A 13,921-nucleotide genomic window follows, 5' to 3' on the forward strand; every position below is an offset into this window, starting at 1 on the left:
ATAGGTTGGTACTCTGTAACCCATATGGTCCACCTTTACCTCTTATTTTCTTAACACCCTTTTTTCCATCCTTTGCAAGAACTCTGTGAATTACCTCAATTCCATCTCCTCCATTGATTAGTTGTGGTTTCCTGTTGTATTCCTTCTACTTCTCCAAGAGACAAGAGTACTCTTTATCTATCTCAACTACCTCTCTTGCATGATTTTTTGTTTCTGCAACAAACAAAATCAAAATTCTGTCAACTTCATTCATTTTCTTAAAATGGTTTGTTAATAAAGTATAAGACTACCCAGAGTACACCTAGAGCACAAAAAAAAAAAAAAAAAAAAGAACAAATGCTCAATAGTAACTTGAAAAGAGTGAATCTAGATATTATTTTTCATGTTAAATTCTTTCATTAAGTAATTTTTTAAATTATATGATCAATCTTCTTCTTCTAGGTGAATTTCATTAACCTCAATGAAAAAACATAAAACTTGAAAATTAATTTGTCTAATAAAATAAAAAATTTTAAAAATATATAATCAATCCTTTGTGTTTAGTTTATATTTTGATTTTTTATTTTTACTTTCAATGTTTTTTATTTTTATCACTCTTTATTTTTGTTTTTGCAAAATTCTAAAAATAAAATATTGAAAATAAAAAACACCAACTTAATATACAGTAATTAAAATTTATTAGAGATTCAAATATTCAACTAAAAAATTATCTAAAACAAATTACAAGCAGTAAAATATAAATGAATATCTATGTAAACTTATATTAAATTAATAATAATACATTAATATTAAAATCTCGTATATTTTGTATAACTTTTTATATAATAGAACCTTGAAATTTGAAAAAATAAAGAAGGGTTCTTTGTTTTGTTTGGGTAGATACACTAACTAGTTGTGTAAATTTGGTTTTAAAATAAGATGCTTTATGTTTGATTATCCTCTACTATATATAGGTAGAATCAAAAGTATGTTTAAAGTCTTAACATTCTTCCTCCAGATTGTGTATTAAATTTTTCTTTTAAAAAACATGCAAAACTTAACATACTTTAAAAAGAATTTAATAATTTATTTATAAAGTATGATAATATGCTTTAAAAATTTTGAAAATATATTATTTATTAAATTGCATATGCACAAACTTTCAATTAAATAACAAAAATACTATGCACATATAAAAAATCAATCACCATGAATTTGATATAAATACATACATTGTTTAACTCATTTTTAATATGTATTTTATATTTCAACATATATTCTCTATAAAAGACTAATTTAGTGACTATATTTTAGTGTATATGTAGTAGCATGGTTGATAAAATAATTAGCAACACTTAATTATTAAGATAATCATATGATTTAATTACAAATTTGACAAAATTTAATTATTTCAGAGTGTTGACCAAAAAAAAAAAAATAGAGAGTAAACATAATACTATACTCTTCCCTCAAAATACAAGAATCTGATTAAGTGAGTAAATGACTGTATAACACATTAAGTGTATAGTAATTAAACTCAAGCAATTGAAGAAACAATTGAATAAAGGAATTAGTCTCATCAATACATTTATGTCCTAGAAGTGCAAAGCAATGCTATATCACAACTTGAATGTGAGATCCTTAAACCTTTTTATTTAGTTACAACATTATTGTTCTCAGCCCTCAGAGCTGAGAGGAATACTAATTATGATCCAACGTACTATAAGTAATATATGTATAATATATAAAAACTCAGTAGTTTGTATACAACTGTTGTATCTACCAAGCGTGGCAATGTCAATTTTCAACAAAGATTAATCTATGGCTGAATAACTTGAGCTTCAGTGCAGCAACAATACAAGCTTGGACTTTCATGATCCAGAAACTAAGTGACTTATGGAAGTCAAAGGTGAACTGTAACCATGCACTACAGAATCTCTCCAGAAAGCCATTCCTATCACAATTCACAAGGAATAAAATAAAATAAAATAAAATCAATCTCCACAAAATATTGTATTTTTGGTATAATGCTCCTAGTCTATTTATTGAGAGGAAAAAAATGACTACAATTGCAATATGGAGATGGGATACCTATAATATCTGAGTTATGAATCATATCAATGTATTATTATGAGTGTGTGACTGTGTTTCAGTGTGTTTGTGTGTTATCATTAGGGCCAGGAGAGTAATTAACCTATCCATGAAACCAAACCAGCAGTTGCTGCCAAGAAGAATTCCTTGCTGATAATGTTTGACCTGAAAAGAAAGCGCAATATTAGTTTATAATTGTTGCTGAAGAAAACACAAATGCAGGGGAAAAGTGAGCTTAGATTAGCTTACAAGTATAGGCATGCAATGTTCCCGTATCCGTAAAAAAGGGTAGCCCAAGCTGAACCAGTGAACCTACAATTACAGTTCATTTTAACCAATGAAGAGCCGACTTTATATGTAGAAGTAGCTACAAAAAAAATACACAACACCAAAATTGAAGCAAGAACAACACGAAGGCAATGGTGGAAGATCAAGAAACTATAGGTGGGCCATGTGCATGTCAACGGGAGCAGAGTAAACAAAAGTGCTGTTAATTATAGTATAACCATGAAAATTTGGATTAGAATTCCATGCATCAACAAGTCACTTTGCTTTCTACTATGAAAAGTAGCAACCTGTACCCTATTACCTTAGAGTACAAACAATGTAATGATATGTGCTATTTGGTCAAGGGCTCAATGATAAAACTGTTCTAAAATGTCATGTATGTAAATATGGTGTTCTGATGAAATGTACATGTCAGGAGAAAACAGAGAATTACCACATGAGATCACGGATTAAGAGTGCGCGTGGGAGCATAAGTCCATTCCCAATCATAGCTAGCAACATAGAAATTGCTGACAAGCCTTTCATGTTCTCGGGATTGAGATAATTTGTCCACTAGAGAACAAGAAAAGTCACAAAGGTCATAAATACAAGAATCGAACTGCTCCTTGTAAAAATTTCTCGTATATAACATTTACCATTTGGGAAACCGGCATCCACATGAAAAGTAATGTAGCTGTCCATCCAGATATTCCTCCAACAAATTTGACACCTTGCTCAGAAAGTTTTCCACTTCTTGCCTGCAAATCTTAAAAACTATGCATTTAACATGACAATGGAAGTAAAAGCCTATACTACTAAATTATGCATTTCTTAGTTTCAGTTGATAGATAATATGACGTTTAAATGTAACAATATGGATCCCATTTCTGTGAATACCCTATTCTGCATGAATTGGTGAAATAAGTGCATAATCATGACTGGCTTTCATTTTAAGGCATGTTGTTGCTCACCAAAAACCTTTTTTTTTTAAATGTTACTTAATCATAAGAGTTTCAAGCGAACTAGAAAATAATGTTTACAAGGTACAGCAGATCAAGATAGAAGCACTAGGGGCAGTAGATGGCATACTCATCCAACCTGGACTAAGTTGAGAGTTAAGACATAATCAAACAGAAAACAAAGGATATAGGAAGATTACCATGGTAACAGCCAAGACAGCTATCACAAAAGAAATTGCCCCGGGCAAGATGCTGTTAGGTATATAGGGGACAAATGTCGACCACATTATCTGTATCCAGATTATAAATTAGACAACGTAATATGAGAAGCAAAAGGATATAAAGCTGTTATCTGCCAGTGTGCACCAATGCATGCAAGATGAGATGATACTAACATACATAAGCAGTTGTTACTGAATTAATGTGATTATGTCGTACTACTACTTAACAAAATTAAATGAAATTGATACAATTCTCTGATTTATATTGAGGGGGTAAAAGGAAAGTATTACCTGGGGAAGCACAGATAAACCCCCAATAGTAATGAAATCTTCCCACAATCGAAAGATTCCGGCATTTAGCAAACCAAAGTAATTCATGAAATTCAGGAAAAGACCAGACACCACAACAACTGAAGTCGCCGAAAAGTACGGCAAAGGCATAGCTTCTGCCAATGCCAGCTGAGCAAGGACCACAAATGTTGAAACGACACCCAGTGTCTGCACTACCATTGCTCCCTGTTCTCTCTTCTTGGCAAAGTATGAAAGTAGTGACAAGTTTCCAAGCAAACTAGTAAGCATTCCCTACATTGACACCCTTATTGTGTAAGATCAATTTCACATTGAGGTAATTAAACGAAGAACAGGAACAACTGAATAAAGACAATCGGAATCTATAAATTCTGAAACTTTACAATTCTATAGCATAATTTGAAACAATGGTTAAAACTTGAATATTTCAGCCAAGCGAAGAGAATTCACACAAGCTTTGGAAACAACTACTCTAGTTTAATGAAGTAAAACATGATTACACTCAATTATTCAGTTAAAAAAATGTCCTCAGATGTGAACAAAAATAGCAAAAAAGAAGAAGGGAGTAAATCACACTCACCTATCTTAATATACACACAACACCCTTCTATTTCCAAAAATACACACTAATCTCCCCTGAGATTTAAACATAACACTGACTCTCTATAAGGAAGGTACATGTAGGCATGACAAATTAACGTGCAAAATGTGTTATATCATCTACCCTTAAGGAGGAATGTGTAAATCACACAAAATATAATAATTCAACAAGAAAAATTACGGAGTAAATATTTGATAATTAAAATTTTTAGGACTAAAGCGTTCGACTAGAATTTCCTTATGACTGATTCCGGGGATTAATTGGGATTTATTTAAGGGATTACAAAACTTGAGGCAGCACCCTACCAGCCATGGGACAGCCATGAGAGCAGTATTATTTCCAGCTGCAAGATTTCGAGCATTGAGTATAATCTGTGGCATTTGCAGTAACAAAAAAGGAATATTGGCAGCTCCAGAAAATTTTGCTGTAAGAGAATCCCATTGCTGGTAGCTTTCATTTCTCCCAAAGTTAACTGATCCCTTCAAACAATGCACAAAGTTAATCCCAAAAGAGAACACCACTGTAATATGATAAATCAAAATAAAACTGCAAAAAAGGTTAAAACGTGTATCCAATTATTCAACAATCATATACACCCATTACATAAAAATCCAAAATTTCCCAATGACAAGGTGCCACTGAATTCGGGAACGAAAAAAATGGTGACAATGGGGGTTAAAGAGGTACCTGGTGATGCGAATCGGGGGCATCAGAATCAAGAGCATTGAGAGAGATATTGGGTCTTCTGCGCCTTGGAAAAGCAAAGAGGTTGGAGGCAGACGCAGAAGCATTATGATGATGTGTGCGAGGGAGAAGCAGCGTGGGATATTTGAATTGTACGAGGTTGTTAATGTTATTGTTATTGTTATTGTTGCGGTTGTGATGTTGACTTTGGTGGTGTCTAAGAGGAGCATAAGGTGGAGGATGAGACACAACACAAGACTGATGAGCCATGACTTGAATTGGTTGAAGCTCGCATTCGCCCACCAAGTGTTTGATATTATTACTCGATGATTCTGATTGGGATTCGAATGAGACAAGAAAGGAGAGTGAGTGAGTGAATAGAAATAGGAGTTTGGAGGGAGCGAAGAATGTGAAGTGTGTGTTGGGGTTTGGAAAACGGGGATTGGACGGTGGCAGATATGAGGATCTCCAAGACTACCACGTGGATATTATTATTTCATATTTGCTTCCAGCTTTAACTGCATCTGCAATCTTGCACTTTGACGCATCTTGCAGCAACTTGCACCGTTGAAGCTGAGTTACGTTAAGGGCCCTTATTTTTTCTTTCAAATGTCCAACGGAGTAGATCAATTGAAGTTACGCTGGCAATACTACTCGTATATTTGCGGATTCAGATCTAAATTCTATTTAAAAGTCTGTTGTTGACAAATAAATTATTGTACGTATAAGGTGAGATTTAAACCCACAACATTTATTTAAGTGGACAAGTGAGCTGACCACTCAACCAACCCAAATTAATTTCAAAGCGAAGATAGCAAAGTATAGATTGGATTGAGACAAAAACCTTCCGTTGTTAAACATATTCACTCTGATTGGAGTGAATTGACCATCCGAATCGGTGGAATTACATATATGGTAGGATTCTCATCTATTTTATCCGACCTACCCAAACTATCAAATTAGATATGTTGTCAAATATATAAAAATAATAATCAACTTAGGTTAATCAAGTCTATTTAAACAAATATCAGGAATTTAAATACTATTTTATATATTGAATAATTTATTAACCAACATCAAACCTTAAATTGAATTTTGAAAAAATGTGTTTCCTTTTCCTTGTTTTCTAAGCTATGATAATCTCAAAATAATAAACAAATGAAAGTGGGATCTTCTTGATCTGATGGAACAATCATTTATAAAGATGCCCCAAACAATTAACTTTTGATACAGAAGGAATATTAGTTATCTTATTCAATCATTTAATTGTGCATCATACCATCATTCATCTCAAAAGAGGAATGCATTATCATGCATGTAAAGAAAGATGCTTGATTCTTCTCACATCCACTATACAGAAAATCTCTCCATAAAACTTGTGATGATTCTTCACATGTTACTTTTATGATGGAAAGTATGTGTGCATATATTGCAACCTAGCATGTGGTAGATAGCTCACACTTAAGATCTATTGCTATGTTGGCTTTTTGGGACTATGGCCCCCTACAAATAGAAGGAAAAAAATAAACGTGACCTCATCATTCTGGAATAGAAAGTTGAGATCCATAGATTGTATCCCTCAACCTATTGATAAAAACAAAAACTATTACAATAGACAATAATTGATATTATGATGGGGTTTACAAATTTTCAGTGTTCCCTTATATGGCCTCTTTCATCTATTTTCAATCAGGAAGTCAAATTTTCTAGGTACACACTTCCCTTCTGTATATATACATTTTTTAACATGTCTCTCAATGAGTCCAAAGTCTAATGTTTCAAAAGCATGGCTTCCATCCCTCCCTTCCTTGCAGCATGTTTTAGTTTCTCCAATGCAACAAGTCCAACTTGTCTTACTCTTTCTCTTGACAACCCTATCCTGCACAGAGAAAGAACACCAAGTCGCCAACAGAATTAGAAATGTTATTTATACGACCATCGAAAGGTTTCTCGTTCAAATAGTTTTAACTTTTGACAGCGGAACGAATGACTGGGACGAAGACCATAGTTTCTTTAGAAGTTGTTGGAGAACTTTTGATTGTCCGAAAAGCATCATTTAGCATTGACTCGTGACATGACTAAGTGTAGTTAGTGTGATACATTGAAGCTTCATTTCAGAGCATGTAAAGTGTAAGTGACATGAAAGTGGGAATTTAACCATAAAGCTCCATGAAGTGCACCAGCATGGCAAGAGCAATTACCAAATATTATGTATCACATGTGAATTTATAGTTGCAAATATTCCAATTCAAGTTGGATATCATGGTTGAAACTCACCGTTTACTAATATCCTCCCATGTAAGAGATTCTCTATCCAATCCGTAATAGAGTCGAATGATTTCTCTCTCTCTTTCCACAAGGGTCACATTAAGGAGTTTATTCACTTCGTCCTGTAAACGATTACAACAGGTATTACAACCATATGGAAGTTCAGAAATGACTATGCAGGATTCTCTGCCTGAAAAGAGATTAACTTCATTTCCAAATTTGAGCCTTTTAGGGGAAGAAAACACATTATTTAAACGATGCCAATTTACTATGCTTACATATATCATCCAATGCCATCATAGTGTTCACTGTGAAAATCATGGAGATGCAGTTTGGAGCTAAGTTAAAGGATCATTATACATGCACTTAAAAAGGGAACAATATACAAGGCATTAAAATGAAAACTTCCCTACATACCTTTAGTGCCCATTCATCTACTCTATTCCACGGGATGTTCTCTTCGCGAGTATCAGCAATATACTGGGAGAAAACAGAAAACAAATGAGATGGTTGATAACAATTCATAAAGCCGAAACCAGTTCCAATGATCATCCTTGATGTACTAGTAAAGACTTAACACTTACACTATGATGAGTTTCTCCTGGAAGACCATTCAAAGATGGAAACGCCTCCCTATCAAGCGAGAAAATTTTACTCATTGCCTGCAATATGCATGTAAATTGCACACGGTCAACAACAGAACAGTAGGATATCAAAATATGTATACGAGGGTCGTGTAACTCTATGATACATTACCTCAGTGGCATTTCTGACTTTCTTTTGAGACATATTAAGACATTTTGCTATCCTCTGCAAAAGAAAGCAGTTCAGGTTGGCTTACCAATACTTTAAAATTCTAAAATATTTGATACAGAAGTTCTAATTTTAGATGACTTACTTCCACAGTTGGAGTAACTCCTTTTTCTTCCAGTCTAAACTTTGCATTGCGGATTAAAGATAATCTTTCGTGTATATGAGTGGGCAATCTAAGTGTTCTTGAATTTTCAACTAAGGCTCTTGAAACACCCTGTCAGAAGAGAAAACATAATCCATGCTAAACAGACCAATTTGAGTTGTAAAATATCCTTGCTCGGATTTCTTAGAACACAAGTTTATATGATCCCAATCCTAATAAAATGGAAATAGATGAATTTTCTATAACTAAATTGGTTATTTAGATAAAAAAGACAGCATAGGAGCATATGATATATAATATCAAAGGTTTAAACAAATTCTGTTGATTGTAAAATATATGCTTATATAATTTCAAGTTTTGCACAAATTATGAGACCAATGGAAGCCTTTAATAGAAATTTTTTGAAGAGGTTTCATTAAATATTTTCTGATATGCAACCCTTATTTCCCTTGATTTTAAAAGTATGTGTAATCTACACACAAGAAGCTGTCTAAAGAAAAAGAACACACAGCCTCACCTGACGTATCCACCAATAAACATAAGTTGAAATCTTAAACCCCTTTGAAGAATCAAACTTCTCGATCCCACGAAGAAGTCCAATCAAACCACCCTACACAGAAAATACATCAAGTCAAGCACAACTGAGAAGACAAAAAGTCTAACTTGAGGTTAAGACAGAGATTCTATGTAATTCACCTGAACAAGGTCATCCATTTCGGCTCCCATGTTATCATATCTTTGAGCAATAGACAAAACTAAGCGAACATTGCTCATAGCCAACTTTTCTCTTGCCAAAGAGCACTCTATCATTTTTGCTCGTAGTGCAGCCCGAGAAATCTTCAATGACGCTGCAATTTGATCATCAGAGGGCTCACATCCTAGTTTGTCCTTCATTCTGATACTCACAGAAAATGTTTATAGGTAACTGAGGTCAGTTAATTTTTTCTAAAGAAGCAAACAAAGTCACATAACAAAACTACCTATTAAAGTTTCCTCAAAGGATGCAAAAGAATTGACATATCAAGAACAGTGTGAACACTCAACATGACTATTTGATTATAAAAGATAATGATTTGTACTCCATCCTTATAGAACTCTTAGTAGCAATATGTTGTTGAAAGTTAACAATGATGTGAAGGAAATATTCCTATTGCCCTTAGTTAAATAAGATGAAAGAAAATTCAAAATGGTAGTCCATGTTCCGTCTGTAAAAAGTTCTATATATGCATTAACTTATTACTGAAACTAAGGCTCTGCCATTGACTTAAGAAATTAAAACAGTGAATTTCTCATGAAAATGAGACTTAAAAATCATGAAGTTGCAGAGAATTCACTGATGGCTCTTAAGGTCTTAATATTCATTCAGAACATAAGATTTCTATAAAGGGAAATAATTTATCATCCTAAACATCCTCCTAATTACTAGTGTTTAGGAGCATTTATCATTTAGTATTTAGGAGGATTTGTTGGATGCTCTATCATAGCTATGAAGTAAAAGAATGATCAGCTGATCATTCAAGTTTGTTAACTTTCAATGCTTATGTGAAACCCTTCCCTTCCTCAAGTGAATAAGATTACTTAACATGCAACATTCTTGGGACAAAAAGAATGCTTAAATTTTTAAATTGCAGCATATGGGATATGATAAGCAAGCTATAAATAAGATATATTCTTCTTTCAGTGAATCATAGGATCCCAAAATAAGAAACAAAAACATGCAATTACCTGGATTTATGCTCCTCTAAGGAAAGTCCAGCTTTTATTTTCTCTGAAAGGTTTACAACTTCAGCATGAGAGAGCAATTGCTCACTCACTACTCCTTTCACATAGCCCTTCAAACGATATTGAAGCAGCTCTGGACTGATGGCAGACCTCAGCTGCATAGCAGTACAAGGTTCGATCGTTGCGCTGGTTTTACCCGAGGCCTTCCTCTTGGTGTTCATTCTTCTCTGTCTTGCAGACACCCCAGAACAAGTTACTGCCACCTTCCTTCGGCTTTTATCCATTCTCGAATGCTCGTTTAGCACATCCCTCTCAAAAGAAAGGTTCCACTGCTTTTCCAGCATTGACTTCTGCAGCAAAAGAAGAGCCTCCACAGAATAACCCATTTCAGAGCTTTCCAACTCTAAGTCACTGGAACTGAATCCTTGAAACCACAATGGATCTGAAGTACCGGCTGCCTCGGCATCAACATGTTCCTGAAGAGCCTTGATGGACTGGTTTTGGCGATTCGATGCTGCAAAGGTCGGGGTGTAATTGGATGGCTTCTTAGCAATTATTACAGACTTTGTTGGAACAATCTGATAGTGTGTGGATCCAAAATCAGTGCCAAATGAAAGCTTTTCGGTAACATCAGAGTAATGGTATGATGAACTCAAAATCCTCTTGCCTCCACTGAGTCCAATAACTGCTGCAGTAGCCATTGTTATACTGCCCTAATAACTATGTGTGAGTAACATCAAACTTCCCTATTAAGTCAATAATTCTTAACCTGTGTCAGCTGAAAATACAGCTCTCAGAAAATTCCCAAATTGTTCTAAGTTCTAACTATATGATTATCCATGAAATAGCAAAACAACACTAATAGAGTAAGGAAAATCAAAGAAACAAATAATTCAGGATCCATATACTTCAATTTTTTAGTGTAGAATCCATTGAAACAACTTATAAAGTTACAGCATATAAAAGCGGAAGTTCCCAAATGAAAAACAAACACATAAATGAATTGGGGTGTAGTTAAAGTTGCATTTTTTTTAAAAAATTGAAACATAAAAGGTGCAATAACGGAAAATGATGCATGGCATGTTTTTGATGAAGTACCTGAGTAAACTGAGAAAGAGAAATGCAATTCAGAGAATGATGATTGCTCCAAAAAGGTATTAGCTTAGTAGTTCTTATTTAGAATAATAGAATCACAAGGAACAAGCTCACAGGAAGAGACTTCACTCACATAACTGTTGGTGTGGAAGGAAATAACGTTGCTGCTATATTAGATTTTTCTCTTTTTTTTTTTTAATAATTATTCTTTTATTATCACTATCATATAAAAATTAATTAATTTATGTTTGAGAGAAAGCAACAGAGAAATAAATGAATGAAACATAAATTTGAAGGGGAAAAAAATGAAAAGATAAAGATATGGAAGAGAGAGATATCATTGGTTAGAAGAGATATTGGGACCAGCCTTGAGTGGTGTGTGATGATTTGTCTTTCTCTTAATTCCACGTTCCCCTATTTGTTTTCTTCATTTTCATAATTTTTTTCCCTTTTTTAGTTTTTTCGGTTTTTTTTTTTTCTATAATTCTATGTGCTTATTAATTTAAGTCTTGACTCTCAGATTTTTTCCTGTTACTGGGGGAAGGACCAAGGTATTATTAGGTAAGTTGGCCACTATAATTCCATGTGCTTGTTGCTTATGTCTTATGTATTGAATTCATATTAATTTGTTTAATCATATAATAATGATTTAATTTAATAACAATGAGTTTAGACATCACTATTACTTTATTATTTTATTTTACTTTTAAATTTATTTTAATGTATATATAATATAAAAATGTTATACTATTATTTAATCAAGATTCATATTGTTTGATGATGTTTTAAATATTAAAAAATAATTATCTTTATAAAATATGAGAAATATTTTATAAAATTTATTTATATTATTAGTGTATGAAAGTTAATTTCTTTTTAATTTTTTGTGGTTGGAATTTGTTGGTAAATGTAAATGACACGTAATTATTAAAAAGTATTGGGCCTCAACTTCCAATGGCCAGTTTGAAAAATAAAGCAGACATGTGAGAGGCTTTGTGTTCTTGGACTAAGAAGTTGATGGGGTTTTACTTCTTAGATCCAAAATTAAATGGGCTTTGTACATCAAAAAAGTAAATGGGCTTTTATATTGGTCCTATTCGTCATTTGTTTAGGCCTGAGTCCGTTACCCAAAACCAGCCTGAGTAATGAGAGGTCTAAATGTTCGAAAATTAACCAAATGGGCTACCCAAACATCTAAAGGACTTAAACTACTTTTGTGACTTTTTGCACATCGTTAACAAAAAGAGTCCATAACAAAAACCAAATACAAAAACAAAAAACAGTTAACCAAAAAAAAAATTAAGCACATCTAAAGCTCGTTGGATCCAACATCCAAAAAAAATAAATAAAAAAATCATTTGATCATACAAATAATATCATTTGAAATGTTTTTTAGAAAAATTCGCCCATACAATACTATTCAAGTCCATCTAAAGATAAACGAAAAAGATAAACGAAAATAGAGGAGCAAACTAGCTTGTCACAGAAAGTCTGGAAACTCATCCAGATTTCTACTTTATTGATTTACCTCCTATAAAATTAAAGTTTGTTGTTGTCAATAATTATAAAATAGTGTTGATACCATGGCCTAAATGACATGGTAATGGCCTAAAAATAGACATACAATTATTATTAGATTAAGTTTAAAATAATCCGTCTAAAATTAGAGATAGACATCCCAAAAGCATAAGGTTTTATCACTTTTACGATCAAGAGTTTGGATATCAAGATCCGAATTCGACTTGACTTGGGGAGCAAGAAAGAGTTCTCTAGTTTGATTATGTAGAGAATTAAAGTTCACTAGTAACTGAAATAACTTATTTCTGATTCTTGGGATGATTCTTGATGTATTATTAGTTGAGGTATTAGTTAACTACTTCCACCCTTATATATATAACCTCTAGTTGAATAACTAAGTGAATACAATTGAAAGAAATATTACTTATATACTAAGAATTTCAAATATTTTCTTGTCGCACAAAGTCTTTGTTCTCTATTATCTCTTTTGCACAATTTATTGCAGATCAACTTTTTACATGGTATCAAAAGTTTGAATCTTGAATTCATGGCGCTCATTATTCCTGCTTCTACAACCAACAACAACAAATATACACTCAATTTTATTATAGACTAATTGGGTGATACTAATTTTATGACATGAAAACAACAAACTCTCTTCACAATTAAGAGTTAGAATTTGGAATATCATATTATTGAAGGAAAAGAACCTGCAAAATATGCCTTTAATGCTGAAAAAATTGCAGGTACCATCTCAAATACGTACACTGAATGGATGCAAAATGATTTTAATATTTTTCTTAGCTCTTTGCATCTGTTAATGGTTCGTTCAAAATTGTACATTGCAAATCTGCTCTTTAAATTTAGCACAAACTTTATCAAATATTTGTTGAATCTACCAAATCAAAGATTAAGCAATTAAGAACTCAGCTCAAGAATGTCAAGAAAAACTTTCTCACCATCAACCAATATCTTGTTACTATCAAGAAATTTGGTGACTCTCTCACTGCTCTTGGATATGATGTCCTGAATGAAACACATATAGAAGTCATATGTGATGGTCTTCTTGAAAATTATTCATACTGCATTATAATTGTTCAAACCAAACATGAACTCTTTATCATTGGAAAGGTTGAAACTCTCCTTATTTCTTATGAAGAAATGCTTGAAAAGTTCAAACAACTTTCCATTGGATTAGCACAAACTCAGTTAGCTCAATAAAATTTGTCCAATCCAAGATCTACAGGAAGAATTTTTGGAGGACGAAGAAGTGCTTGTGGTGGAAAATTTG

The 13,921-nt window shown here is 32.9% G+C and overlaps 2 protein-coding genes across 6 annotated transcripts; both read right to left on the reverse strand.

Moving 5' to 3' along the window:
- Positions 1 to 1,524: 1,524 nt before the first annotated feature.
- Positions 1,525 to 5,718, reverse strand: LOC107629634 (maltose excess protein 1-like, chloroplastic). The gene is made up of 9 exons (XM_016332465.3): positions 5,115 to 5,718; positions 4,733 to 4,906; positions 3,809 to 4,099; positions 3,497 to 3,586; positions 2,994 to 3,095; positions 2,792 to 2,910; positions 2,320 to 2,382; positions 2,174 to 2,235; positions 1,525 to 1,933 (listed from the first exon to the last, which is right to left on the reverse strand). The coding sequence occupies exons 1-9, from the start codon at positions 5,379 to 5,381 to the stop codon at positions 1,851 to 1,853; spliced, it is 1,251 nt and encodes a 416-aa protein (XP_016187951.1). The 5' UTR covers positions 5,382 to 5,718; the 3' UTR covers positions 1,525 to 1,850.
- A 911-nt stretch (positions 5,719 to 6,629) lies between these two features.
- SIGA (sigma factor A) lies at positions 6,630 to 11,419 on the reverse strand. Of its 5 annotated transcripts, none has more exons than XM_016332469.3 (10): positions 11,116 to 11,419; positions 10,021 to 10,763; positions 8,992 to 9,190; positions 8,813 to 8,905; positions 8,278 to 8,406; positions 8,136 to 8,189; positions 7,964 to 8,041; positions 7,797 to 7,859; positions 7,389 to 7,501; positions 6,630 to 6,990 (listed from the first exon to the last, which is right to left on the reverse strand). In XM_016332469.3, exons 2-10 carry the CDS (start codon positions 10,716 to 10,718, stop codon positions 6,882 to 6,884), a joined length of 1,536 nt encoding a protein of 511 aa, XP_016187955.1. In that variant the 5' UTR covers positions 10,719 to 10,763; positions 11,116 to 11,419; the 3' UTR covers positions 6,630 to 6,881. The 5 variants fall into 5 exon arrangements, with proteins under 5 accessions (XP_016187955.1, XP_016187953.1, XP_020973824.1 ...); XM_016332467.3 differs by having other exon boundaries at positions 10,021 to 10,795; positions 11,116 to 11,398; XM_021118165.2 differs by having other exon boundaries at positions 10,021 to 10,725; positions 11,116 to 11,255.
- Between the last annotated feature and the right edge of the window lie 2,502 nt (positions 11,420 to 13,921).

The sequence above is a fragment of the Arachis ipaensis genome, chromosome B3 (assembly GCF_059453495.1).
Source record: "Arachis ipaensis isolate K30076 ecotype BB chromosome B3, ASM5945349v1, whole genome shotgun sequence".
NCBI classification, from domain to species: Eukaryota; Viridiplantae; Streptophyta; class Magnoliopsida; order Fabales; family Fabaceae; genus Arachis; species Arachis ipaensis.

What these genes read in the sequence shown, in the direction of transcription:
- LOC107629634 (XM_016332465.3), bottom strand. Translation starts at nt 5,381, where the DNA reads ATGGCTCATCAGTCTTGTGTTGTGTCTCATCCTCCACCTTATGCTCCT. An exon ending in GTTTATCTGTGCTTCCCCAG is followed by an intron (nt 3,587 to 3,808) that starts GTAATACTTTCC and finishes ATCTGGATACAG; the next exon opens with ATAATGTGGTCGACATTTGT. An exon ending in AACATTGCATGCCTATACTT is followed by an intron (nt 2,236 to 2,319) that starts GTAAGCTAATCT and finishes CTTTCTTTTCAG; the next exon opens with GTCAAACATTATCAGCAAGG.
- SIGA (XM_016332469.3), bottom strand. Translation starts at nt 10,718, where the DNA reads ATGGCTACTGCAGCAGTTATTGGACTCAGTGGAGGCAAGAGGATTTTG. An exon ending in TTAGAGGAGCATAAATCCAG is followed by an intron (nt 9,191 to 10,020) that starts GTAATTGCATGT and finishes TGTGAGTATCAG; the next exon opens with AATGAAGGACAAACTAGGAT. An exon ending in TTTATTGGTGGATACGTCAG is followed by an intron (nt 8,407 to 8,812) that starts GTGAGGCTGTGT and finishes CTCTTCTGACAG; the next exon opens with GGTGTTTCAAGAGCCTTAGT.